The 26,128-nt window shown below is 51.3% G+C and overlaps 1 protein-coding gene and 1 pseudogene across 1 annotated transcript; both read left to right on the plus strand.

The window, feature by feature from the left end:
• Positions 1-13,421: 13,421 nt before the first annotated feature.
• Positions 13,422-14,402, plus strand: LOC134509203 (olfactory receptor 14A16-like). Its single transcript, XM_063321681.1, has one exon. The coding sequence runs from the start codon at positions 13,437-13,439 to the stop codon at positions 14,400-14,402; it is 966 nt and encodes a 321-aa protein (XP_063177751.1). The 5' UTR covers positions 13,422-13,436.
• A 439-nt stretch (positions 14,403-14,841) lies between these two features.
• LOC134509204 (olfactory receptor 6E1-like) lies at positions 14,842-24,942 on the plus strand (annotated as a pseudogene).
• The last annotated feature ends 1,186 nt before the right edge of the window (positions 24,943-26,128 follow it).

Genomic DNA, 26,128 nt, shown 5'->3' on the forward strand with positions numbered 1-26,128 from the left:
TTTGCCAGAGATTCCAACAGTTCACCCACCTTCTTCCAAAGCCCTGATAATGTTCCCCTAGCACAGAAGATGCCTTAGCCCCCCGACTTGCTTGAACCTTCTGGTGGAAGTTCCAATATGAACTGGTGCCAAAGGCAGCCAAGTGGTGTGCTACATCTGACATTGCCAATGCATTCTTTTTCAATCCCTTTGGCAGCAGGGTGCAGGCCACAGTTTGCTTTCACGTGGTGTCCAATGCACCTGGAATGCCCCCAGGGACAGGACAAGAGGTACTTGAACATAAGCAGTTCCATCTAAACATGAGGAGGAACTTCTTTACTCTGAGGGTGGCAGAGCACTGGAACAGGCTGCCCAGAGACGTGGTGGACTCTCCTTCTCTGGAGACATTCAAAACCCGCCTGGACACATTCCTGTGCAATGTGCTCTAGATGAACCTGCTCTGGCAGGCGGGTTGAACTACATGATCTCCAGAGGTCCCTTCCAACCCCTACCATTCTGTGATTCTGTAATCGACTATCCTACGGTTTGCCATGGACTAATCCAAACTGCACTGGAACAGCGTGATACCCCTGAACTGTACAATACATCGATGATCTCATCATGTGGGGCAACAAAGCAGAAGTGTTTGAGAAGGGAAAAAGAGCAATTCAGATTCTTCTGAAAGCTGGTTTTGCCATAAAAGAAGCAAGGTCCAGGGACTTGCAGAGAAGATTCAGTTCTTGAGAATAAAATGGCAGGATGGATGCTGTCATGTCCCTGTGGATGCGGTCAACAAGATAGCAACTATGTCTCCACCAGCAAACAAGAAGGAAGCACAAGCTTTCTTAGGCCTTGTGGGATGCTGGAGAATGCATATTCCAGGTTATAATCAGCTTGTGAGCCCTCTCTATGGAGTAACCTGAAAGAAGATCTATTGTGAGTGCGGCCTTGAACAACAACAACCCTTTGAGCAGATCAAACAGGAGATAGCTCCTGTGACAGCTTTTGGGTCTGTCCAGGCAGGACCAGCCGTGCGTAATGGTCTCTACAGTGCAGCTGGGGCACGTGGTCTCACCCGGAGCCTCTGGCAGAAATCATCGGGAGAAACCTGAGGTCAACCTCTAGGCTTTGGAGATGAGGGTATTGAGGATCGGAAGCCCTCAACACCCCAACCGAAAAAGAGATCCTAACAGTGTATGAGGGGGTTTGAGACACTTCAGAAGTTGTTGATGGGCAAGCACGGCTCCTCCTGGCACAGCAGTTGCCTGTGCTACACTGGATATCCCCTCCACACATCACGCGACTGACACTACATGGACTAAGCGGGTAGTGCTGATCACACAGTGAGCTCGACCAGGGAAACCAAACCACCAGCAATCCTTAAAGAGATTATGGACTGTCCAGAGGGCATAGATTTTGGAGCATCTCATGAGGAGGTGGCTCATGCCCAGGTGGCACCCTCATACAATGAGTTGTCATCTACTGATGAAAGGTGTTATGCTCTGTTCACTGAAGATCCTGTCGTGTTGTAGGAAACCATCGGAAGCTGTGGTGTGGAGTCCCACACGAAAAGTTGCTGAAGCCACGGAAGGAGAAAGGGTATCAAGGCAGTTTGCAGAAGTGAAAGCCATCCAACTGGCCCTAGAGACTGCTGAACAAGAAGAGTGGCCAGTGCTCTCTACTCTGGGGGTGACCAGAGCAAAATTAGGGGCAGAGGGGACGGCATCAAGATTGCCTTGCAACCGTCAGCTCCAGGTGAGCTTTGCCTTTCCTAGAAACATACTTGTGCAACACAGACAATAAATGCCAAGTACTTTTCTGTAACCTGTCCTTACTTTCACCTCCTGAACACCTGCTTTGTGGCCCACACCAGTGCCCTCTCCATACACAGCCCAGGCCCCACACTTGGTCCCACTGTCCAGGAGCCCCGTGGGATGCATTGGTTCAGGGGCGGGAGAGACCACCAGGGCAAAATGCCCTGAGAGCCCTCAGTGCTCAGTCCATGTCTGCCCTCCTGCACTGACAGCACCCTCAGTGCCTGACCACTTCCCAGTCCCAGCCGTGTCCCACACGGAGGGTGGCAGACAGTCCTGCTGTGGGGTCAACCAAGGTCTGGGCAAGTAGAGAGACTGGGCACGGTTGGGTGTTCCCCCAAGAAAGGCGCTGAGACCAGCAAACCTCACCCATTACCTGCTGGTGGTGGTGCTGGCAATGGCCTATGGGACATGCTGGGGTGGTGAATGTCCTGGACACCTTCCTGGTCTGTTCATGCCACCAAGGGCACACAGCAGCCTCCTTTCTCCTGCACCTACGTGTCTCTGCTCCCTTCATGGACACCTGGCTCTGCACTGCACACCCACGGGAGCGTGTCCTCACCCTGCATGGTCACACAGCCCAGACAATGTTGTTGTTTGGTTTTTTTCTTTCCTGGTCACTTTGCAGTCCAGGCCAGCTCTCCTCACCTCCCTTGCCCTCAGCCCAGCTGAGCACAGACCAGCAGAGCAGCCCATTCTGGGCTGGCCCCATGGCAGAGCCCACCACAGGGTGAAGCAACACTTGGGGAACTCACCCCACAGCCCCTCTACAGGGCTCAGCAGCTGCTGGGGGGCAGAGAGGGGTCTCTGCTTCCCCATGAGCCCCTGGGCTGATGGCTGAACATAGCAGGAGGAAAAGGAGGTTAGTGAAACTTCGCGATCCCTGGTCTCAAGTCCAGGAGATCCCCACCACAGACTGCCTGAGCTCCCCCAGTTCCAGCCCCTCTCCCCAGGCCAGGTCAAACACCCTGGCCCAGCGACAGAGCAGCCTGCCCCAGGCGTGTGCCTGCAGAAAGAGTTTCTCTTTCTCATGGATTCCTCCCTGCAGGCAAACAAATGCTCCCTGGCTCTTCTCCAGGGACACCCCTTCTCCCCAGAGAGCCTTTCCCCAGGTGAGTGTGTCTCTGCTGGCCTGGCTGGCCGTTCATGGTTGCCTCCTCATGCTCCTCGCAGGGCCCCGAGCTGGCGGTGCTGCTCTGTAGAGGGAGGGGGCTGCGGTGCCCTGTGAACATGGAGTGACCCTGCACTGGCCGGGCTGGTCATAGTGCCGAGCAGCCCCAGCCGTACGACGTTCACGCTTGCTGAGCCCCTTGGCATCTTCCTTCATGGCTCAATAGCCAAGGATGGGGCTGGGCAGGATTCAACCCAACCAACTCGAAATTTCTTACCCAAAAAATCCAACCCAAAATCTAACTGAATTTTTTCAAATTCACCCCAAATCCACCCCAAAAATCCAAGCCCAAAAAATCCAACTGCAAACATCCAACCCAAAAAAATCCAAAATCCAATCCAAAATCCAACCCAACCAAACAAAATCCACCCCAATATCCAACCCAACCGACCCAAAATCCCAGGGGTCAAGGCCAGCTTGGACGGGGTTGGAGGAACCTGACCTGCTTGAACATGTCCCTTCTGATGGCAGCCCCACCACTGCGGGCAGCAGATCAGCAGTTGCCATGCCACCACCACCAGACAATCAGCGCTGGCCCTGCCGCTGTCATGTCACAATGACTGTCTGACACGCCCACACAGAGCTAAAAATCCAAACCCAATAATCCAACCCAAAATCCAACCCAAAAATTTGAACCCAAAAAAGTCTAAAACCCAAACCCAAAAAACCCCAACCCCAAAAAACCCAGCCTGAAATTCAACACAGTATCACAGAATCTTCAGGGTTGGAAAGGACCCTTAAGATCATCGAGTCCAACCAAACAACCTACAATCTCTGCCACTAGAGCATGCCCTGAAGTGCCACATCTAGACGTGTCTTAAATACCTCTAGGGATGGGCACTCAACCACCTCCCTGGGCAGGCTGTTCCAGTGCCTGACCACTCTGCCAGTAAAGTCATTCTTCCTAATATCTAATCTAAACCTCCCCTGCTGCAACTTCAGACCATTTCCTCTGGTCCTGTCATTATTCCCCTGGGAGAAGAGGCCAACACCCACCTCTCTCCACCCTCCTTTCAGGGAGTTGTAGAGGGCAATGAGGTCTCCCCTCAGCCTCCTCTTCTCCAAGCTAAACATGCCCAGCTCCCTCAGCCTCTCCTCATATGCCCTGGTCTCCAGACCCCTCACCAGCCTGGTAGCTCTCCTCTGGACACGCTCCAGCACCTCAATGTCCCTCTTGTACAGAGGGGCCCAGAACTGAACACAGCACTCGAGGTGAGGCCTCACCAGTGCCGAGTACAGAGGCACCATCACTTCCCTGCTCCTGCTGGCCACGCTGTTCCTGATACAAGCCAGAATGCTGGTGGCCTCCTTGGCCATGGGCACACTGCTGGCTCATGTTAAGCTGGCCGTCCACCAGCACCCCCAGGTCCTCTGCCCCAAGCCTGTAGCGTTGCTTGGGGTTGTTGTGACCAAAATGCAGGACCCGGCACTTGGCCTTATTAAACCTCATACAGTTGGCCTTGGTCCATTGATCCAGCCTGTCCAGGGCCCTCTGGAGAGCCTTGCTACCCTCCAGCAGATCAACACCCCCACCCAGTTTGGTGTCATCTGCAAACTTACTGAGGGTGCACTCAATCCCCTCATCCAGATCATTGATAAAGATATTAAACAAAACCGGCCCCAAAACTGAGCCCTGAGGGACACCACTGGTGACCGGCCGCCAAGAGGATTTCACCCCATTAATCCCAACTCTCTGGGCACGGCCATCCAGACAGTTTTTAACCCAGCGAAGAGTACACTTGTCTATGCTGTGATTCGCCAGCTTCTCCAGGAGAATGCTGTGGGGGACGGTGTCAAAGGCCTTGCCAAAGTCCAGATAGACAACGTCCACAGCCTTCCCCGCATCCAGAAGGCGGGTCACATGGTCATAGAAAGAGATCAGGTTGGTTAAGCAGGACGTCCCTTTCCTAAACCCATGCTGGCTGGCCCCGATCCCTTGGCTGCCCTGCACTTGCCGTGAGAGCTCACTCAGGATGATCCTCTCCATGATCTTTCCTGGTACCGAGGTCAGGCTGACAGGCCTGTAGTTCCCCGGATCCACCTTCCGACCCTTCTTGTAGATGGGCATCACATTAGCCACCCTCCAGTCATCTGGTACCTCCCCTGTTGACCAAGACTGTTGATAAATGATGGAGAGAGGCTTGGTGAGCTCTCCTGCCAGCTCCCTGAGTACTCTTGGGTGAATCCCATCCAGCCCCATAGACTTATGTACGTCTAGGTGCAGAAGCAGATCATTGACTACTTCCTCCTGTGTTATGGGTGGGTTGTTCTGCTCTCCATCCTTATCTTCCAGCTCAGGAGGTTGAACACCCTGGGGTGTTTTTTGTTGTCCTTAATGTTAGTGGCCAAGTTGAGCTCCAGCTGGGCTTTTGCTTTCCTAATTTTCTCTCTGTACAACCTAATGAGATCTCTGTACTCCTCCTGAGTTGCCTGTCCCTTCTTCCAAAGGGGGTAAACCCTCCTTTTATTCCTAAGTTCCATGCGAAGTTCCTTATTCATCCAGACTGGCCATTTTCTCCGCCCTTTAGACTTGCGACACTTGGGGACGGCCTGCTCCTGGGCCTTTAAGATTTCCTTCTTGAAGAGTGTCCAGCCTTTCTGGACCCCTTTGCCCTTCAGGACTGTCTCCCAAGGGACTCTCTCAACCAGTGTACTGAACAAGTCAAAGTCCGCCCTCCGGAAGTCCAAGGTGGAGGTTTGCTAACCCCCATCCTTACATCGCTACAAATTGAAAACTTGACCACTTCATGATCACTAAACCCAAGTCGACCTTCCACCACCACATCTCCCACTAGTCCTTCTCTGTTTGTGAGCAGTAGGTCTAGCAAAGCACCTCCCCTAGTAGGTTCACCTACCAGTTGTGTCAGGAAGTTCTCTTCCATGCACTCGAGGAACCTCCTAGCCTGCCTGCTCTCTGCTGTGTTATATTTCCAGCAGATACCCGGCAGGTTGAAGTCCCCGACCAGAACAAGAGCTGGCGATTGCGGGACTTCAGCCAGCCGCTTATAGAATACTTCATCTGTCTCCTCATCCTGGTTGGGTGGTCTATAGCATACTCCCAGCACAAGATCTCCCTTATTTGCCTTCCCCTTCATCCTTACCCATAAGCACTCGACTGGAATCTAGCTCTATATAATCAAAACATTCCCTAATGTACAGAGCCACACCCCCGCCTCTCCTTCCTTGCCTGTCCCTTCTGAAGAGCTTATAGCCATTCATCGCAGCATTCCAGTCGTGACAGTCATCCCACCACGTTTCCGTGATGGCGGCTACATCATAGCTGTCCTGCTGCACAATGGCTTTCAGCTCATCCCGTTTCTTGCCCATGCTACGTGCATTCGTGTAGATGCACTTCAGCTGGACTACCAATTTCACCCCCATCCTTGGCCCTTTATCCCTAGGCTCGTTACTAGTGGGCCTGGTTTTATCCCCTTCCCCCTTCATTTCTAGTTTAAAGCCCTGTCCATGAGCCGTGCTAACTCTTGGCCTAGTCCCCTTTTCCCCTTTTGGGATAGGGTTTTCCCATTCTTAGCACGCAGGCCTGGTGTCCTGTAGATCAAACTATGATCACTGAACCCAAACCCTTGCTCGTAGCACCAGTTTTGGAGCCAAGTGTTGATCTGTCTGATTTTCTTGTTTACACATTCGTCAGTCCCCAAAACTGGAAGGGCAGAGGAGAACACAATTTGTACTCCTGAACCCTTGACAAGCCATCCCAAGGCCCTGAAATCGTTCTTTATTGCCCTCAGACAAGATAAATGCCTTGTCTTGGTGGCCATGTGCCCCCTAATGCAGCCCTATGTGCAGCTAGTCCAGTTCACGGTCCGCATGTACCACTGGCTAAAGTTGCATCCCTCGTAATGCCCAGGCCCTTCTCCTCGGGGTCAGTCCTCGGCCAGTCAGGTCACGGCATGCCCTCATCTGTGGGGTGATCCTGCCCCCAGTCAAGGTCTGACCACTTCTCCTTGTAAAACTATGGGAGTTTTCCAATTGCTGAATCACAGAGTTTTTCAGGGTCCCCCAGGAATGAAGCTCCGTTGGGCCAGTCGTTCATGTGTGCGTGCAGATGGCTCTCCCTGACATGTGCTGCCTCTGACAAGATAGCAGCATGAGGAATTGCAGGACACTACAGATAATAAAAGGAGGCACTTGATCAATGCCATTGTTCACCAAGGTACACATTCCCATGGCGAGAAGCTCGGAAACACCAAATGAAAGTACAAAGGAGGGCGAACTAGGACTATGGAGGAAAGGGTAAATAGAGGTGGGGTATTTGCCCATGGGAGGGTACAAGGATGGTCAAAGGGAAGAACCTGTGATTGGGAAAAGAGGGAAAAAGAAATGGTGAAGCAATGGAAAAGATCAGGGCTGTTTGGGGGGACCTGCCAAGCAGCGCTGCATCTGAGCAACTATGCCCAGAGTGGGATAAGAAAGTCTGACCAGACTTTCTGATTGACTTCCGTGGTCACCAGGAACCTGACTGATTTCCCTCCCCTCATGAAGAAAAGATCCATGGTGGAGTGAGATGTGGAATCATTCATGCTGGAAGGAAGCTGAGGAGATCTCTAGACCACTCTCCTGCTCACAGCAGGCTCAGCTATGGGGTCAGACCAGGTTGCTCAGGGCTTCCTTCATTTTGGGCTTGAAAAGCTCCAAGGATGGAGATGACACAAGCTCTCTGGGAAATCCTCTCCAGTGTTTGCCTGTCTAGGCAGGGAGGATGTTTTGCTCATTTATTTCAGCTGATGCCATTGGCCCTCATCCTCCCATCACGCACAATAGTGAAGAGCCTGGATGCATTTTCTTGATGCTAGCCAAGAAGATGTGGGAAGGCTGTTATTAGGTCTCCCCAAAGCCTTCTCTTTGCCAGGCTTTGCACCCTTGCAGCAAAGGTGGCCAATGGCTTTCTGGGCTGCACTAGGAAGAGCACTGCCAGCAGGTCGGTGGAGGTGATCCTTCCTCTCTACTCAGCCCTGCTACAATTTGTCTTGCTTGTTTTCTACCCTACTACCTTCACTTAGAGGTGGTTGTAGGGCTTCAGGTTACTGGTTGTAACTAGGGTAAAGGCCTCTCATGAATGTTTTCACAGTCAGTGTCACAGAAGTCTGAACATCATCTGAACAGATCTTACCTCTTCAAACCTTCCAACCCCTACTATTCTGTGATGCTGATTCTTTGATTCCATTGTCATTGCCCAGAGGGGCTACCACAGATGTAGACTGCTCCAGGGCAGGTATTTATATTTAGGCCCATCAATGATGTTGTTGCTTTAATGTTTTTTTGTTTTGGTATATGCTGCTGTTGTTATGGAAATCACACAAACACTTAAAGGACAATGGGCCAATGGAAGGGTTACCACCTTAGTGGCCCTCCAGTGAGCTGGCTCCTGTTTGCCATTGTCTCACTGTCACTGGGCAGGGTGTGGTGTAAAAGATGCTGAGCAGAGCAGGATAATCACTTCTTCTGGCTGTGCTCCTGCTCATACAGCCTCGGATGCTGTTGGCCGCCTTTGCTGCTGGCTCTTGTTTGGCCTGATAAAACTCAAGGAGCCCGAGGGCCATTTCCACAGAGCTGCTGCCCAGCCATGCAAAATGATCCAAAATGGAGCAGAGCAGCGCTGCTCTGACATCAGCCTGGTCTCTCAACATCCTTGGATTCATCCTGTCTGGTCCAATGGACTACCAAAGGTTGACCTTACCTATGTAGCCCCTGACTTGATCTGCATCCACTGCTGGATTTCGCGTGGGGTTCTGCCCCTTAGGCACACAGAACTGGGAGACCTTGCTGGTGAAGACGCAGGACAAGAGTACCTCGTACCTATCTACACCTACTCTCTGCAAATTCGGCCGTGACCACACATTATCTTTGTTTATTCTTCAGGTGTTCCTGAAGGAGTACCTGCTCATTGTTATGCCCTTCAAATCCCTTGCAAGTGTCAACTCTACGGGAGCTTTGGCTTTTGTAAAACCAACCATATTCCTCAATTCCTCCTTTGTTTTCATCCTTGTATCCACCTCTTCATGCTTCTTTTTTTCTATGGAGCTTCCCCATGAGTGTCTTGTTTCCCCCAGCTCTTCTTCTGGTAGCTCTGCTTCTTGTCCTGACTATGGGTATGACCACACTCTCGTACTTGAAAGACACTGTCCTTGCAGACCACTGTACTGCAGACCCTCTGCTGCCCTTCTGTGCTGCTCACATGGGCTCCCCCCGAAAAATTCAGAAGACTAAGCCAAAGTCTGCTCCTCTGAGGTCTGTCATCTGCATTCTTCTATTCTCCTTGGGAGGTGAGACCCCACTATTTCATGGTCACAACAGCCAAGGCTGGCACTGGTTTTCATATGAAAAAACAACATTTCCATTAGTTGAAAATGTCCATGTCACATCCTTTGATTCAGGCAGACTGTGATAATTATTGGCATGCCCGAAACTGGACAGAGAAGAGCCTCACGAAGTTCAGCAAAGGGAAAAGCAAGCCCTGGACCCAGGGAGAGATAGTCCCCTGCACCCGTGTAAGTTGGGGGCTGAGTGACTGAGAGCTTCTCAACACTTTGGCAGAGAAGTACCTTTGGTGTTCTGGGAGACAGGCAGCTGACCGACAGCCAGCGGTGTGCCCTTGCAGCAAAGCAGGCCGACAGCCTCCTGGGCTGTGTTAGGAAGAGCAGTGCCAGCAGGTCGCGGGAAGTGATCCTTCCTCTCTACTCAACACTAGTGACACGCTTCTGTGGTGGTCAATCATTTTCATTTACTTCCTTAACTGTTCCTCAAGAATTAACTCCCCGTCCTTGCGCCCTTGAAGTCCAGGGGAGCTCTGGCTTTTCTAAAACCTCCCTTATTTCTAAATTCCTCCTTTGTTTTAATTCTTCATCGACCTCTCATATGTTTCCTTTTCCTATGGAGCTTCCCCATGGGGAGACCCCACTATTTCCCAGGTGAGACCCCACAACTTCATGGTCATGACAGCCAAGGCTGACACTGGTTTTCACATCCATGTCCAGCTCTTTCTTCTTTGAGAGTAACAGCTGCAGATGACATCACCATTGTAGACCACACTGGCAGCTGTGCTATGAAGAGTTGTGCCCCAAGCTGTGCCTTGACCAAGACCTTCCAGAAAAATCCAGGACTGTTTGCATGCTGTTTTGGTCTCCTTCCACTGAATTCCAGGACAATTAAAGTCTACAAGGGGACTTCAACAGGTTCTTTGTCTCCCACCACAATGTCACCCTTATTAGTCTCTCCTCTGACACTCACCCACAGGGGCTCACCCAACCAATTCATTCCATAGAGGAGCTGCACACATCTCAGCAGATCCTTCACACTGAGGGCAAACCCCTCCTGACCTTCCTGGCCTCCTGGTCATCCTGAGCCCACCCATCACAGCATCCCAGGCATGTGAGCTGTCCCAACACCCCTCAGCTGTTCTTCCCTCCAAGTGGAAGGAAGAGGTTGCACACACAGCTCCAGCTCCTCCTCTCTGTGCCCCAGGCTGAAGGCATCAGGGGCATGTCTGGGCTGCAGCACCTCAGCTGTGGCACATTTGCGCTGAGAGCAAAATTGCAGTGGGAAAACCTTCTTCCAAGACCTCAAGACCTCAGTTGTGCAAAGGCTTTGCTCAGAGCAGAGACATGCTGGAGTGGATGGGAGATAGTCGTGTGAAGAAGAAATGAGGTTCTCTCAAAGAGAACAAACCCTGCTTTCTGACGAGCCAGAGAGAAACAGAGCTCAGCAGTCAGTCTGAGCAGGAGAGGGCTTTGATGTCTGTTGCGTCTCTGCAGGCCTGAGGGCCTGTGGTGGAGGTGAAGCTGATCTCAGGAAGGAAGAGATGATGTTGACAATGTCCTTGAGTGTGGAAATCCTGTGATTGAGGTCCACTGTGAAAATCATTGGCCTGATCCATGATTGTATCATCAAGGGGATGTTTAAACTCTGGAGGAGAGAAGAACCAGCAGAGTGTGAGAGTGAAGGAACACGTGTGGAGACCCTGGTATGATGTGCTTGGTATTCATGCCATGTCCGGCATCTACCGTAAAGAGAAGGGACAGCCCTTGCGTCACTGCAGTGGTGGGATTCACTCAGTGGCCCAAAGGCAGCACCTCTGTCTGAGATGCCCTGGGGGATGCCTGTCCCACAGCTAGTCTGGATGGGGACGGGGCTCCTGTACAGGACCTGTGCTGTCCATGTCAGCTGCATGCAGTTGTGCTGGAGAGCCCTGGCACCTCCCATGGCACCACAGGCCTGAATGTGTCAATTAAAGTAAGATTCAGCTGCCCTGAGTTAGGTTAGGACATGAAGGTTAGGCACATAAGACAATTACCACAATGAGAGAGACTCTGCTGTCCCTGTGCCACATGACTCCATTTGGTCAGCTGAGTCCCTCCATGGGCTGCCCTGGACATAAGGAAGAGTTACAGGTTCACTTGTCCTACGTGTGGTTGTCTCCTCTCATCGAAGTTGGCCAAAATATTTTCTGACCAGCCTCCAAGAAGATGCCCCCAGATACTGCCCTGTCTCTATGAACTGTTGCATTAGAGCTTGCGGTGACCAGCATGCATCTTGGTCACCTCTGGCACCAAATGTGTCCCCAGGTGTCTGTGTCAGAACATCTGACTCCTGCCCTCCATCTCCATTCCTTAGCAAGGGAGCTGAGACAAGGAGCTCACATACAGGAGCCGATTTTGGACACATCTGAAGTGAGACGAGAGGAATCCCACCTCCACTGGGTTTGTGGCATGCTCCTCCTTTAACTCAGAGGCCTACGAGCCCAGGATGAGGACCCTCCATTGACTCAGCTGAATCGCTTTTCTCAGAAGAGTTAAAGCAGATTCTTCCCCAGCATTGTCTGGGTGTCCTATTAAACAATGAAACAAAAAAAGTATTCTTGGACCTATATCTGTCTAATTGAGAAATGCAACTGCAGGAAAGAAGTGACTCTACCCAGCTGAAGGAGGGAACATCAGTGGTTACTTCATCCTGTTTCCCAGCAGGTTCCCCGGGAGCCCCAGGGACACCTGGAGGGAGCCCCAAGGGGGCAGAGAAAGGGCTGCCTTGGGCTGGTCCTCTGCTGCTGAGCTGGGCTGGGCTCCTGGCATGGAGGGAGCTGATGGCAAGCGGGCAGCGCTGCAGAGAGACAGCTCTGCCCAGGAGCAGCTCCTCTGCCAAGCGCAGCAGGGCTGAGGGCACTGCCTGCAGGCACCCGAGAGGAGCCAGGCACAGAGAGGATAAAGGCAGCTGGGAGTGGGAGGAGAGTTCTGAGCTCGTTCTCTCCTGGCTTCTCTGGTGTGGAGAAGGAGGCCGTGCTTCCGAGCAGGGATGCCCTGCTGCACCATCGCAGCGACAATGAAGGAGGGCTGCCTTCTGCGAGGGACTGTGCCAGGGTTTTGAAGACAGGTGGGTGTGCAGGCAGGGGTGCCCAGGGCTGTCCTTGAGCAGGGTCCCTGCACCCCAGGGCTCTGTGTGCCGGGGCAGGGACTCTGCTGCTTGCCAGGGTCAGCTCTCAGCCTGCCCAAGGAGTTCCCCCCCGAGCGTCTGTGGGGAGAAGCTGTGGGGAAAAGGAGAGACTCCCCTCAGGGCAGGGTCCTTTGGCTCTTTTTCGAGTGTGTGCTGTGTGGGTCAGGGCTGCCCACAGCTGCAGATCTCCCCCAGAGCACTGGCAGAGGCAGCATTTACAGAGGAAAGACAAGGCAGGGGCTGCCTGGAAGATGAAGACATTGCAGGGTCTGTGCTCTCAGCTGTCTCCTGAGGGAAAGGAGCTGTCACTGTTCCACTGAGGGATCAGCAGATCTGCCAGAAACCTCACAAAGTGCCTTCAGCCCCTCCTCTCCCTACACACAGCACCAGCAGCACCTCTGCTTCCAGCATCAGGCTTTCTCTCCTCTCCTCCTGAGGAGCCACAAAGAGGGAGATGGCCCTGGGCAGTGCCCTGCTGCCAGGAGGGGTCTGCAGGGCAGAGCTGAGCCCCCAGCGGGTGGGATGGGCTGTGGGAGCAGGGACAGGGAGGAGACGTGGGCACAGAGCAGCAGCTCCTGGCAGGGGCAGCTCCAGGCAGCAGAGACATGGGCAAGGGCTGGGGGGAAACTGCCAACGTGGACTGGGGGAGGGGGGGCTCAGGCAGCTCTCCTTTGGTCCTTCACTGGAGACGTCTTCTGGGCATTGTCTGCTGGGCAACGAGCTGACTCTCCCCTCGGAACATCTCGTCTCTGGGACGCCAGACTCTCTGCTTTGCCTGTCCTGCTGGGCTTGCCAGCTGCCCCCAGAAAGGCAGAGCTCTCCTGTGGGATAATGAGTCATAAAAATGAGGATTTCTACCCCTCAATAGAACAGTCACCAGATGTGATAGTAAAAAACACTTAAAAAAAAATTTAAAAACACATAATCCCTGAAAAGGAGACTGTCTTTCCTATAAGGCGTCTGTCCTAATTTTTTTTTGCATTTTTTTTTCCTCCTTTGGACAGAGCCCCCATGCCAAGAAACAGCAGATGTCCAACAGCAGCTCCATCACCCAGTTCCTCCTCCTGGCATTTGCAGACACACGGGAGCTGCAGCTCTTGCACTTCTGGTCCTTCCTGGGCATCTACCTGGCTGCCCTCCTGGCCAACGGCCTCATCATCACGGCCATCGCCTGTGACCACCGCCTCCACACCCCCATGTACTTCTTCCTCCTCAGCCTCGCCCTCCTTGACCTGGGCTCCATCTCCACCACTGTCCCCAAAGCCATGGCCAATTCCCTCCGGGAAACCAGGGCCATCTCCTACACAGGATGTGTTGCACAGGTCTTTTTTTTCTTTTTTTGTGCTGCAGCAGAGTTTTATCTTCTCACTGTCATGTCCTATGACCGCTACGTGGCCATCTGCAAACCCCTGCACTACGGGACCCTCCTGGGCAGCAGAGCTTGTGTCCACATGGCAGCAGCTGCCTGGGGCAGTGGGTTTCTCACTGCTCTCCTGCACACGGCCAGTACATTTTCCCTACCCCTCTGCCAGGGCAATGCTGTGGACCAGTTCTTCTGTGAAATCCCCCCAATCCTCAAGCTCTCTTGCGCAGACTCCAACCTCAGGGAAGCTGGGCTTCTGGTGGTTAGTTCCTGTTTAGTCTTTGGGTGTTTTCTGTTCATTGTAGTGTCCTACATGAAGATCTTCAGGGCCGTGCTGAGGATCCCCTCTGAGCAGGGACGGCGCAAAGCCTTTTCCACATGCCTCCCTCACCTGGCCGTGGTCTCCCTGTTTGTCAGCACTGCCATGTTTGCCTACCTGAAGCCCTCTTCTACCTCCTCCCCATCCCTGGACCTGGTGGTGGCTGTGCTGTACTCGGTGGTGCCTCCAGCAGTGAACCCCCTCATCTACAGCATGAGGAACCAGGATCTCAAGGATGCCCTGTGGAAACTGGTGACTGGATGGTTTTCAGAAGCTGCAGAGTGTTCATGTTCTTCAGCATATGACTCATAATGTAACTCATTATAGGCCCAGCCTTCCTTTATTAGTTTTTGTTGTTGTCATTGTTGTTGGGTGAGGTTTTTTTCTTTTCTTTCTTTTTTTGCCTATGATAATGTTGTCCACAAAGAATTGTGGACACCCCACTTTGACTTCATTATAATCTACCTCACCGGTATGACCCAGTGACTATGTGAACGAGGATCTATACTCCTTCTTTAATCAAACAAAGAAATGTATTTGCAGTGACTTATCTGTCTGACACCCAAGCATCTAAAACCGAACTAAATGTTGTTCCTCGCAATTTCCCTACAGGGTTAGAGGGGAAAAGAAGGACATAAAAAATTCCATGGAGAAAGGGCAATAGGACAAGCATGGAGTCTCCCATAGCTATGGAATGAGGAATGTTGCCAGCCCTTAGACAAATCCCTTCCTCATCTCCCTTATGACCTGCATGGTGTGTGCATTTTGGAACGCTCTCATCGTCATCATCACCATCATGCGGGAAAGCCAGCATCTGCACACTGCCATGGGCTTCTTCTTGAGGCATTTGTCTTCCCTGGAGATGTGCTACTGCACCACCACCCTGGCCCAGCTGATGGCCAGCTTCATGACTAGGGAAAGGACTATGTCTGCTCGTCATGGCGTTAGTACTCTTTTCTGCACCTTTGCCATGTACGCCATGTTTACCTCTGGTGACCACATCCTAGGATCAGCATTGGTTTCTGTGCCACCCTCTGCTCTCTGAAAGGCTCATTGACTGGCAGGTCGGTCTCCAGAGGGTAGCTGCACCTTCGCTAGGGTGATTTCTGTCATCTGCGGTAATCATTTCAGTCGTGTCCCAGATACAGATTCACAGAATTTTCACAGAATTTTCACAGAATTTCAGAGTTGGAAGGGACCTCTAGAGATCATCTAGTCCCACTCCCCTGCTAAAGCAGGATTGCCCGGAGCACATGACTCAGGGCTGCATCCAGGCGGGTCTTGAATGTCTCCAGAGAAGGGGACTCCACAGCTTCCCTGGGCAGCCTGTTCCAGGGCTCTGTCACCCTCACCGTAAAGAAGTTTCTTCTCATATCTGATCAGAACCTCCCACGTTCCAGCTTGTGCCCATTACTCCTCGTCCTGTTACTGGGAACCACTGAAAAGAGTCTGGCTCCATCCTCCTTAAACCCACCCTTTAGATACTTGTCAACATTAATAAGGTCTCCCCTCAGCCTTCTCTTCTCCAGGCTCAAGAGTCCCAGCTCTCTCAGCCTTTCCTTATAAGGGAGATGCTCCAGTCCCCCAATCATCTTTGTTGCCCTACACTGGACTCTCTCCGGCAGTTCCCTGTCTCTCTTGAACTGGGGAGCCCAGAACTGGACACAGTGTTCCAGTAGTGGCCTCACCAGTGCAGAGTAGAGGGGGGGAATGACCTCCCTTGACCTGCTGGCCACACTCTTCCGTATGCAGCCCACAATTCCGTTGGCCTTCTTGGTGACAATGGCACATTGCTAGCTCACGGATGATTTACTGTCTACCAAGACCCCCAGATCCTTTTCTTCAGAGCCGCTTTCCAGCAGGTCCACCTCTAACCTATACTGGTGCCTGACATTCTTCCTCCCCAGGTGCAGGACCCTACACTTGACCTTGTTGAACCTCATTAGGTTCTTCTCTGCCCGGCTATTCAGCCTGTCCAGGTCACGCTGGATGGCAGCGTGGCCCTCTGGGGTGTCAGCCACCCCACCCAGTCTGGTATCATCAGCGAACTTGCTGAGCATACACTCTGTCCCCTTGTCCAGGTCATTGATGAATACATTAAACAACACTGGTCCAAGTATTGACCCCTGGGGGACACCACTGGTTACAGGCCTCCAACAGGCTCCATTAATCACAACCCTCTGGGTCCTGTCACACAGCCAGCTCTCGATCCACCTCACTGTCCCCTTGTCTAGTCCACACTTCCTCAGTTTCCTAAGGAGGATGTTATGGGAGACAGTGTCGAAAGCCTTGCTGAAGTCAAGGTAGATGACATCTGCTGCTCTGCCCTCGTCCAGCCAAGCATCTATAACATCATAGAAGGCTATGAAATTGGTCAAGCATGATTTACCCTTGGTAAATCTACGTTGACCACTTCCAATAACTTCCTGCTCCTGAACGTGCTTGGATATGACATCCAGAACGAGTCTCTCCATTACCTTCCCAGGGATGGAGGCGAGAATGATCGGTCTGTAGTTCCCTGGGTCCTCCTTCCTGCCCTTTTTGAAGTCTGGAGTGATATTGGCCTTCCTCCAGTCCTCAGGCACCTCTCCTGTTCCCCATGACCTTTCAAAGATGATGGAGAGTGGCCAAGCAATAACATCTGCCAGCTCTCTCAGCACTCGCGGGTGCATCTCGTCAGGGCCCATGGACTTATGGATGTCCAGTTTGGCCAAGTGGTCTCTAACCCGATCTTCCTCTACTGGGGAAAACTCTTCCTCTCTCCAGACCTTCCCCCTTGCCTCCAGGGCCTAGTATTCATGAGGGACAGCTTTAGCAGTGAAGACTGGAGCAAAGAAGGCATTCAGTAGCTCTGCCTTCTCTGTGTCTTCCACCACTAGGGCGCCCATCTCATTTGTTACTGGGCCTAGGTTTTCCTTAGTCTTCCTTTTTCTATTGATATACTGAAAGAACCTCTTGTCATCTTTAACCATGGTGGCCAAGATGAGTTCTGCTTGAGCTTTGGCCCTTCTAATTTTCGCCCTGCAGAGCTTCACTACATCTTGTTATTTTTCATAAGTAGCCAACCCCCTTTTCCAAGGATCATAAACTTTCTTTTTTTATCTTGCGGTCCAGCCAAAGCTCTCCATTTAGCCAGGCTGGTCTTCTTCCCTGTCTGCTCATTTTTTGGGACTTGGGGATGGCCTTCTCCCGAGCTATTGAGATTTCCTCCTTGAAGTAAGACCAGCCTTCCTGGACACCTTTGCCCTTCAGGACTGTCCCCCAAGGGACACACTCGACCATGCTCCTAAGCAGGCCAAAGATTGCCCTTTGGAAATCCAAGGTGGCAGTTCTGCTGGCTCCCCGCCTTGCTTCATCAAGAATCGAAAATTCTATCATTTCATGATCACTCTGCCCAAGTCGACCGCCAATCTTTACATCCCCTACAAGACCTTCTCTGTTAACAAGCAGCAGGTCCAATAGGTCAGTTTCCCTAGTTGGCTTCCTCACCAGCTGTGTTAGGAAGTTGTCTTCCACACACTCCAGGAACCTCCGGGACTGTTCCCTCTCTGCTGTGTTTTATTTCCAGCAGACATCTGGGAAGTTGAAGTCCCCCACAAGAATAAGGGCGAGTGATCATGAGACCTCTGCCAGCTGCTTATAGAATATTTCATTGGCCTCTACATCATGGTTGGGGGGATCTATAATAAACTCCCACCACGGTGTCCGGCTTATTGGCCTTCCCCTTGATTCTTATCCATAAACACTCAACAGTGTCATCACACATATCGTTAAGTTCTTAGTTCCTTCGAACAATTCCCCTTGATCCTCCCCTTAGCAACTACTCAGCGACTATCTACAATCATCCTTAGCAACAGAGCCAGTATGTAAAGCTTGATTACCTACGGAGCCATGGTTAACTTTAAATTCGATGATGGATATCAGGGCTCGTGTACAGATCAGGGATAATCCAAAGCTGCAGAATGGGAACCACTCGCTCGAGTGGAAATAATTGGTGTCTCCTTGCCTGTGGGAGGGAAGGGAGATCAAGAGTCCACCCAAACGAACTTCTCGCCGTTAGAGATGGGTCTCTGGAGCTCACAGTCAAAAGATGTTCATTGAGGGTAGTCGTGGCAGCTCGCCTCACCGACCAATGTGCTGCGGCTGGTTTGGGCACTAAATATTTCCCAAGTTTGGGGTTTATGAAGTGCTTTTTGGTTATTAGTTGATGTCATGCTTGCACGTAGGTCTGGCCCTGTCCTTAGGGGCCTCGTGCATCGGACCCAGGGGACCGTCAGCCCTCAGGATGGGGAATTTCTCATGCACAGAGAAATTCTCTAACTCCGGGGGATTTTGTGGAGCCTGGAAATCCCAAGGGAATAGTTAGTGGTGTGCGAGGATGAGGATGGCAAGACAGGCTAAAGGACGGTCTCAGTGGAATGATTTTTAGCTTAAGCAGTTTTTTTCTATCTTTCAGGCAGAACGGCCAGGGATTTGGGTTTAGTCTGATGAAGGATAACACTAAAATCCGCATTCAGCCATGAGTTGTGGCCCAGCAGTCAGAATAAGAGCAAACACTCAGCAAATGGGGGATGAGGGAACCGCAGCTGGGGAGTTGGTGGGAGGGTGGTGCAGCGCCTGGGCTGTGCGGGCCCTCGCAGTTGACATTGACTTTCTCCCCATCACTTGGCCAGTTCTGCTGAAGTCAACAGCACGGTTGTTATGGCCAGAGGATGCCCCCGTGTTGGGCAGAAACGCAGCAAAATGCCCAGTGAAGCACTGGCTGTGCTTACGTCATAAAGAGCATTGCCGGCCGCCCGCGTCCTACACAACATTCTGATGCTCTTCTTGCTCGGTGGCCGCAGCTCTTGCAGCTCACTGCTGCTCTGGGAGTGAACCTCACCAGTTCGGTCGGGTTTTGAGAGAAGGAGGACAGAATTTCTTGCCTGATGGGGTGCAAAAGGACTCTTGGGGCAGCATGGTGATGCCGGTGGTGCTGGGAAGGGACCGTGGAAGTTGTTAGAGGAGTGCTAGTCGTGCTTTGCTGGGAAAGATGTAACATATTTAGTGCAGCTCCTCACATCTCCCCTCTTCCTAAGTGTCTGCTGATCGTGCTGTATCTGTTCCCAACTTGCCTTCCTCCCCTCCTCTTCCTTATGATTTCAGGTGCCTCAACATGGGCAGCCATTTTCAGGCAGAGCTCCCAAAACACCAGGACAGATCCCATTTGGCCGAGGAGGAAGAGGGAGCATCTCTGGGGTGCTCTGGAGCATCTCTTTTTTTCCCCAGTTATCCCTGGGATACTAGGGGTCAAAATTTCCCCTTTTTCACACCAGCTTTTTGGGATTTTGGATTCTCTCCCTTCTCTTCTTGACTGCCTTCACCCCTGGTAGCGTTAGAGGGAAGGAGATGGCTCAGTTCTGGCAGGACAGTGACCAAATAATAACCGGTGCTGCTCTTGGCAGCACCCTCCATGAGAAATGGGCATTTGTAGGTGTCACACTTCATCTGCTCAAAGCCCCATCCAACCTGGTCTTGAACACCTCCAGGGATGGAGCCTCCAAAACTTCTCTGCGCAACCTGTTCTTTTCTGGGCTGCTCTCGATCCATTCTCTGCCAAGCCTCTGTTTGTGCTTGGGACGATGTCCTCTGGCAACTTGAAGCTGCAAACATTTTGGTGGTGTTATCCTCCTTGCTTGGCTTTCTCTTGTTTTAATATACTGATCTCTGGGGGATATTTTGTTCTGCATTTGTTTGCAAAGGCAATTGATGATAAAATTGGGGTGGGACGCTTTTAGAGGGACACGGGCGCGTGGTGCCAGTGTGGGTGCCCTGGGACCCTCTGCCCAGGCTGCAGCTGCAGCTTCCGAGGGGCTCTGCTCTCCAGCAGGTCCTCTGTGACAGTGGCCAGTCCCAGGCATGTGCTTCAGAGACACTGCGTCCTCTGGAGGTACCGCTGGGCACTGATGGTCAGACAGCGGAGCTCTGCCTAAAGAACAGACATTTTGGCTCGTGTATGAGCACAATCTCATCAACTAACACAAAATAACTTAAATAATTTAAATATCATGTCTGTGTTTTCCGATGAGATCAATACGAGGAGTTTTCAGGGTGTGCATTAATAGGAAGAGGAGAGCTATTGACCTTCCACTCCGTTTGCATCGTCAGTACTCTCTCGATCAGGCTGTGCATTTGATCTCCCTCATCTTTCACGTATTTCCACACCTCTTTAATAAATAGACCATGTCTGGAGTCACCTTTCCAGCAGCACATCTGAACAGAAGCACATGCGATTGCTCTCTAGATTTCCCCTGCCCTTCCTCTTTGATCACTTGGACACATCTCAACAATCCAGAAGATGCTTTGAGCTTCAGGGAGTCAAAAGCTTGTCTATATTCCAGGAATCTGTCTAATTCTGTCTGTAGCCCACTCTTTAATTGTGGTTACTTTTTAATTTACTTTCTGTGTAAAAGATTTCTTGCATGGTTCTGCCTTGTGGAAGGTGAACCTCATTGGTGGCAGATTGTACTTGGCACACGGTTGAGGAGTGGTTTATTTTAATCACAGAATCACAGACTCACAGAATGGTTGGGGTTGGAAGGGACCTTAAAGATCATCCTGTTCCAATTCACATTCACCCTTGGCTCTAATTAAGATCTGACCCACACTTCGACTCCAGATGAACTGTTCTGTCAAAAAACCCAGCATTTTTCCTTTCACACTTGGGTTCTGAGAGGGACTTCCAGACACCTCGGCCACCTTTTTCCTCTACAGCACCGCTTGCTTCCAGGGACTGCTTCCCTGACTGAAGGAAGCTGTGGGTTCTCACTGGTGCCCCCCCAATGGCGGCAGCAGCTGAAGAAGTACATCCTGATCAACCTGTGCAGGTACAGTCTGGAGAGCCAGGCCGGACAAGGACTTAGAGCCTGTTTTGTCCAGTTGCCCCACACTGTTCCTTGACTCTGGCAGCATTGAGGCCTATGGTCAGCAGGACCCTGTGAGTCGTGCTGCCAGCAGGCAGGAGGGAGCCAGTCAGCCTTCTCCAGCCCATCTGTCTCTCTAGGAGGAGACCCAGGCCTGCCTTAGGCACTAATTCTATCCAGCGCCTGGGCCGTGATCCTCATGGTCTCCCCATGGCAGGTACCCAGGCATGGGAGTGCAGGGTGTTTGCAGCCCTGCTCCAGTTGCTGAACACAGACCCCGTAGCCTACTGTTGTGCTGTGGGCTGGGCTGGCCACCGACCACCTACTCACCCGTGGTTCCAGCTTGAAGCTCACTGCATTCCCATGGCAGAATGCACCCGCACAAAAGGCAGTTGGAAAGAGGCTCTAAGGAGAACCGGGCACAGGCTCGTGCAGGGCTCCATCAGAGCAGCCTGCTGACTAGAAACCTGTTTACACGTACACAGTGCCTTTTTCCCCTTTGCTCTCTTTTCCTGTTTTGTTGCCAAACAACTTTGTTGCTGATTCTGTTTTCCTTTAGACTCAAGAGGAGTTTTCCATGACTACAAACACCAGGAACTTAACTGAGTGCCTTAATTTCAGTATTACGAGTAATATACCCATTACGGTGCTGTAGGCATCCTAGTCAAGAGAAGGCTTAAAGGGAAGTTGGAAGGAGACCATTGCAATGGCTCTGTGGGTCTGTCGAAGAGATGCTTCCAAAATGATCATAGAACCGTAGAATCCTTTAGGTGGGAAAAGGCCCTTAAGATCATCAAGTCCAACTCTTAACCTAACGCTGCCAAGTCCACCAGTTAATTTTGAAGGTGACTCATTTTGGCTAATCTTGGAGGTGGTTAATTTTGAAGGGGGTTGACTGAGCTCAATCCCTTGGTTTCAAGTCAATCCACTGTCTCAGACCAGCCTCTCCTCTCGTCGATGTGCATGATGAGATGGGAGAGTCCCTGGACCAGCCAGGGCATTAATGACCTAAGTGCTCTGGTTGCACACCGGCACAGGCTTGATGCCCAGCTACACCACCGTTAGAAATGGAACAGAATTCACACAGCTTTTGCCAGAAATATCAGTTCCCAGCTGGCAGTCCAGAATGCCCATGCAAACTAGCAAGGCTGGAGAGGCATTTCTTCTGTCTGAAGAGAAGTGGGTTGGATCAATATTTTTCATGTCATTGGGTAAAAACACAGAGGAAAGCAGAATCCCTACAGAGCAAAATTCTGGTCTCCCATTTCAAGAAGGAGGAAGAAGCCTAAGAAAAGGGAAGGAAGGCTGACAAATGTAACAAGATGAATTTCACCAAGCATGATATTGGTTACTCTTGTCACACCCTCTCTGACCAGGTACCGAAATCATAGAATCATAGAATCATAGGGTTGGAAGGGACCTCTGTAGATCATCTAGTCCAACCCCCTGCCAGAGCAGGTTCACCTAAAGCAGGTTGCACAGGAACACATCCAGGCAGATGGAGACTCCACCACCTCTCTGGGCAGCCTGTTCCAGGGCTCTGCCACCCTCAAAGTCAAAAAGTTCCTCCTCATGTTTAGGTGGAACTTCCTGTGCTCAATTTTATGCCCATTACGTCTTGTCCCGTCGCTGGGCACCGCTGAAAAGAGCCTGGCCCCATCCTCCTGACACCCACCCTTTCAGTATTTAGAAGTGTTGATGAGATCCCCCCTCAGCTGCCCTTTTTGCAGACTGAAGAGACCCAAATCCCTCAGCCTTTCTTCATAAGAGAGGTGTTCCAGTCCTCTAATCATCTTGGTAGCGCTCTGCTGCACCCTCTCCAGCAGTTCTCTGTGCCTCTTGAACCAGGGAGCCCAGAACTGGACACAGTACTCCAGCTGTGGCCTCACCAGGGCAGAGTAGAGGGGGAGGATGACCTCCCTCCACCTGCTTGCCACACTCCTCTTGATACATCCCAGGATGCCATGGGCCTTTTTGACCACAAGGGCACATTGCTGGCTCATGGTCACCCTGTTGCCCACCAGGACTCCCAGGTCTCTTTCCACAGAGCTGCTCTCCAGCAGGTCAGCCCCCAGCCTCTCCTGGTACATGGGGTTATTCCTCCCCAGGTGCAGCACCCTGCGCTTGCCCTGGTTGAATTTCATAAGGTTCCTCTTTGCCCAGGTCTCCAGCCTGTCCAGGTCTCTCTGGATGGCGGCACAGCCTTCTAGTGTGTCAGCCACTCCCCCCAGCTTTGTGTCATCGGCGAACTTGCTGAGAGTGCACTCTATCCCCTCATCCAGGTCATTGATGAATATATTGAAGAGGACTGGAATGGATCCTCACAACTGTACTATATATTTCCTAAAGACCTCCTCAGTCATTCAAGTGTTGATAATCCTCCTTTTCAAGCTGCTGCTGGTGGTTGATCTGCTCACTGTCGCGAGGAATGCAGTCATCATTGCCATCGTTTGGCTCCACCACTAATAACATGCCCCCATGTATCCCATCCTCAGCACCTTGTCCTTCTTGGATACTTGGTTCACTTTGGTCATTGCCCCTCACATATTTGGCAGTCCCATGTTGGAGATTAACGTGCCTCTGTGGCTGCTTACAAGTCCTAGAACTTCTTCTCTGACTTCCTGGGCACAGATGAGTGTAACCTTTGCAATAGGTCTGAGTGAAGTTGGAATTTCCCAGGAATGCGGTGAAATAGCTAACAGCCTCTTTAATCTCTTCTGTTCTGGAGAAAGAATCCTTTGTGGGGTTTGAAAAAGGTAGAAAGAAGACAACAAATTCTCTGAGGCCTCTAACTGAAATGTGAAACACAAAAACCAGGGTGTGAGCCATACTCTCTGTGTTATACAGGAAGACTGCAGGAAAGGAGAAAAAGCAGAAAAGGACAGAACTTTTCATCCAGACCGTGAAATTACCACACTTGGGTTTTTTGCCATGTTCCCATCTCGGCTGGGTGAACTGAAATTTAGCACGGGACCAGAAAATGCAACGGCAGTTACTGAGTTCATCCTAGAGGGTTTTTCAGGGCTTGATCAAAGACTACAGCTATTTCTCTCGCTGGTCCTTCTGATCATATACCTGACAACAGTGACGGGGAACGCAACCATCATGTTCCTTGTATGTCTGGATCACCACCTGCAAACCCCCATGTACTTTTCCATCAGCAATCTGTCCTTCCTGTAAATCTGGTTTACATCCTCCACAAGCACCAAATTGCTTGTGATCCTTGGTTCTGGTAGGAGAACAATCTCACTGCGCAGCTGCTTTGCCCAATCCTATTTCTGTTTTGCCCTGGGCAGTACAGAGTTTGTTCTACTTGTTGTCATGTCCTTTGACCGCTACGTTGCCATCTGCCTGCCTTTGCGTTATGCTGCCATCATGAAGCCTCAGCTCTGCATCCACCTGGTCGTTGCTGCTTGGGTCATGGGCACCACACTCTTGAGTTACCGCCTGGTCCTCCTCTACAAGCTGACTTTCTGGGGCTCCAACAAGATCCACCTTTTCTTTTTTGCGACAGCTCCCCCTTGTTCAAATTGTCCTGCTCTGACACCAGCTTGCTTTGGAAAATGGACTCTATTTTATCATCATTTGTCATGCTGGGTTCCTTCTGTTTAACTCTGGCATTTTACACAGGCATCCTTTTCTGTATTCTACACCTTCCAGCAGCCTCTGGGAGGAAAAAAGCTTTCGCTACATGTTCTTCCCATCTCACCACCTTGGCCATTGGCTAGGGGAGCTGCATTGCTCTCTATGTGCATCCTTCAGAACACGTTTCCTTGGAGGCAAACAGAAGGGTAGCTTTGCTAAACACTGTCCTCTACCCATTCTTAAATCCGTTCATCTACAGTCTTAGAAACAAGACCGTGATACTGGCCCTGAATGAAGCCATTGCCCATGCAACAGTAAAGCTTTTCGCCTTATCACAATGCATTTCTGGACAGCAATTCCCATGATCTGCTATCAGATGTTAAATCATACCATTGCATATGTATGTCATCTCCAAATACAGATGCCTCATGAGATGTATGTTCTGGTTGGATTGTGTTAGGTTAGCTCACCTGCACGCACAAAGAAGGCACTAACAATGGCAGGAGGAGGAACTCAGTTAATACCCTGCCCCAGCTGCTCCCAGACCCATCACGGGAGAACCACCTGGAACCCGTCTCCAGAAATCAAGAAGAGCACAAAGGCACAGTGGCAGATGGGAACCCAAATTACAGGCTCCCAAGGAATGAACACCTTGTGCCACTTATTATGGGAAGTTTAGGGGAGGACACGACCAGTGCAGTCTGTCCTGTCCTCTCATTAAACTTAATTTCTACCTCTTTTCCATGTGAGTGAATCTTCTGTGTGAATGTGTGAGCACAGTGGTGTGAGTGCAGCAGCTGGAGCAGGACCAGGAGGTCAGACAGCCCCTATGCCATTAGTGCCAGAACCTGAGAGACTGGAGTGACTGGACTTAAGAGTTCATGTGCGTGTGTGTGATTGTGTGTGTACCAGCATCTGGAATGGAGCTGTGGCCTCAGGGACTCATATGTCCAGGTGGCTCCAACTGGGTAGGCTGAGTGCCCGAGCCCAGCTTCTGGAGGGATCTACCCTGTACAGGTGTATATATAGAATGGAATGGAATGGAGTAGAATAGAATAGAATGAAATAGAATAGAATCGTTCAGTTGGAAGGGACCTACAATCATCATTTAGTCCAAATACCTGAGCACTTCAGGGCTGACCAGAAGACAAATCATGTTATTAAGGCATTGTCCAAATGCCTCTTAAACACCAATGGGCCTCTTAAACACAAGGCATCGACCACGTCTCTAGGAAGCCTGTTCCAGTGTTTGACCACCCTTTTGGGAAAGAATTGCTTCCTTCTGTCCAGTCTAAACCTCTCCTGGCAAAGCGTCCCATGTGTCCTATCACTGGGTATGAGGAAGAAGAGCTCAGCACCTCCCTCTCTACTTCCCCTCCTCAGGACACTGCAGAGAGCAATGAGGTCACCCCTCAGCCTTCTTTTTCTAAACTGAACAAACCCAGAGTGCTCAGCCGCTCCTCACAGGACATGCCTTCCAGCCCTTTCCCCAGCTTTGTCCTCTGGGCACATTTGGGTACCTTCACATCCTTCTTACATTGTGGGGCCCAG

The sequence above is a fragment of the Chroicocephalus ridibundus genome, unplaced genomic scaffold, assembly GCF_963924245.1.
Source record: "Chroicocephalus ridibundus unplaced genomic scaffold, bChrRid1.1 SCAFFOLD_84, whole genome shotgun sequence".
In the NCBI taxonomy this organism is placed as follows: Eukaryota; Metazoa; Chordata; class Aves; order Charadriiformes; family Laridae; genus Chroicocephalus; species Chroicocephalus ridibundus.

Excerpts from the sequence above, each read along its gene's own strand:
- LOC134509203 (XM_063321681.1), top strand. The coding sequence starts at position 13,437 with ATGTCCAACAGCAGCTCCATCACCCAGTTCCTCCTCCTGGCATTTGCA.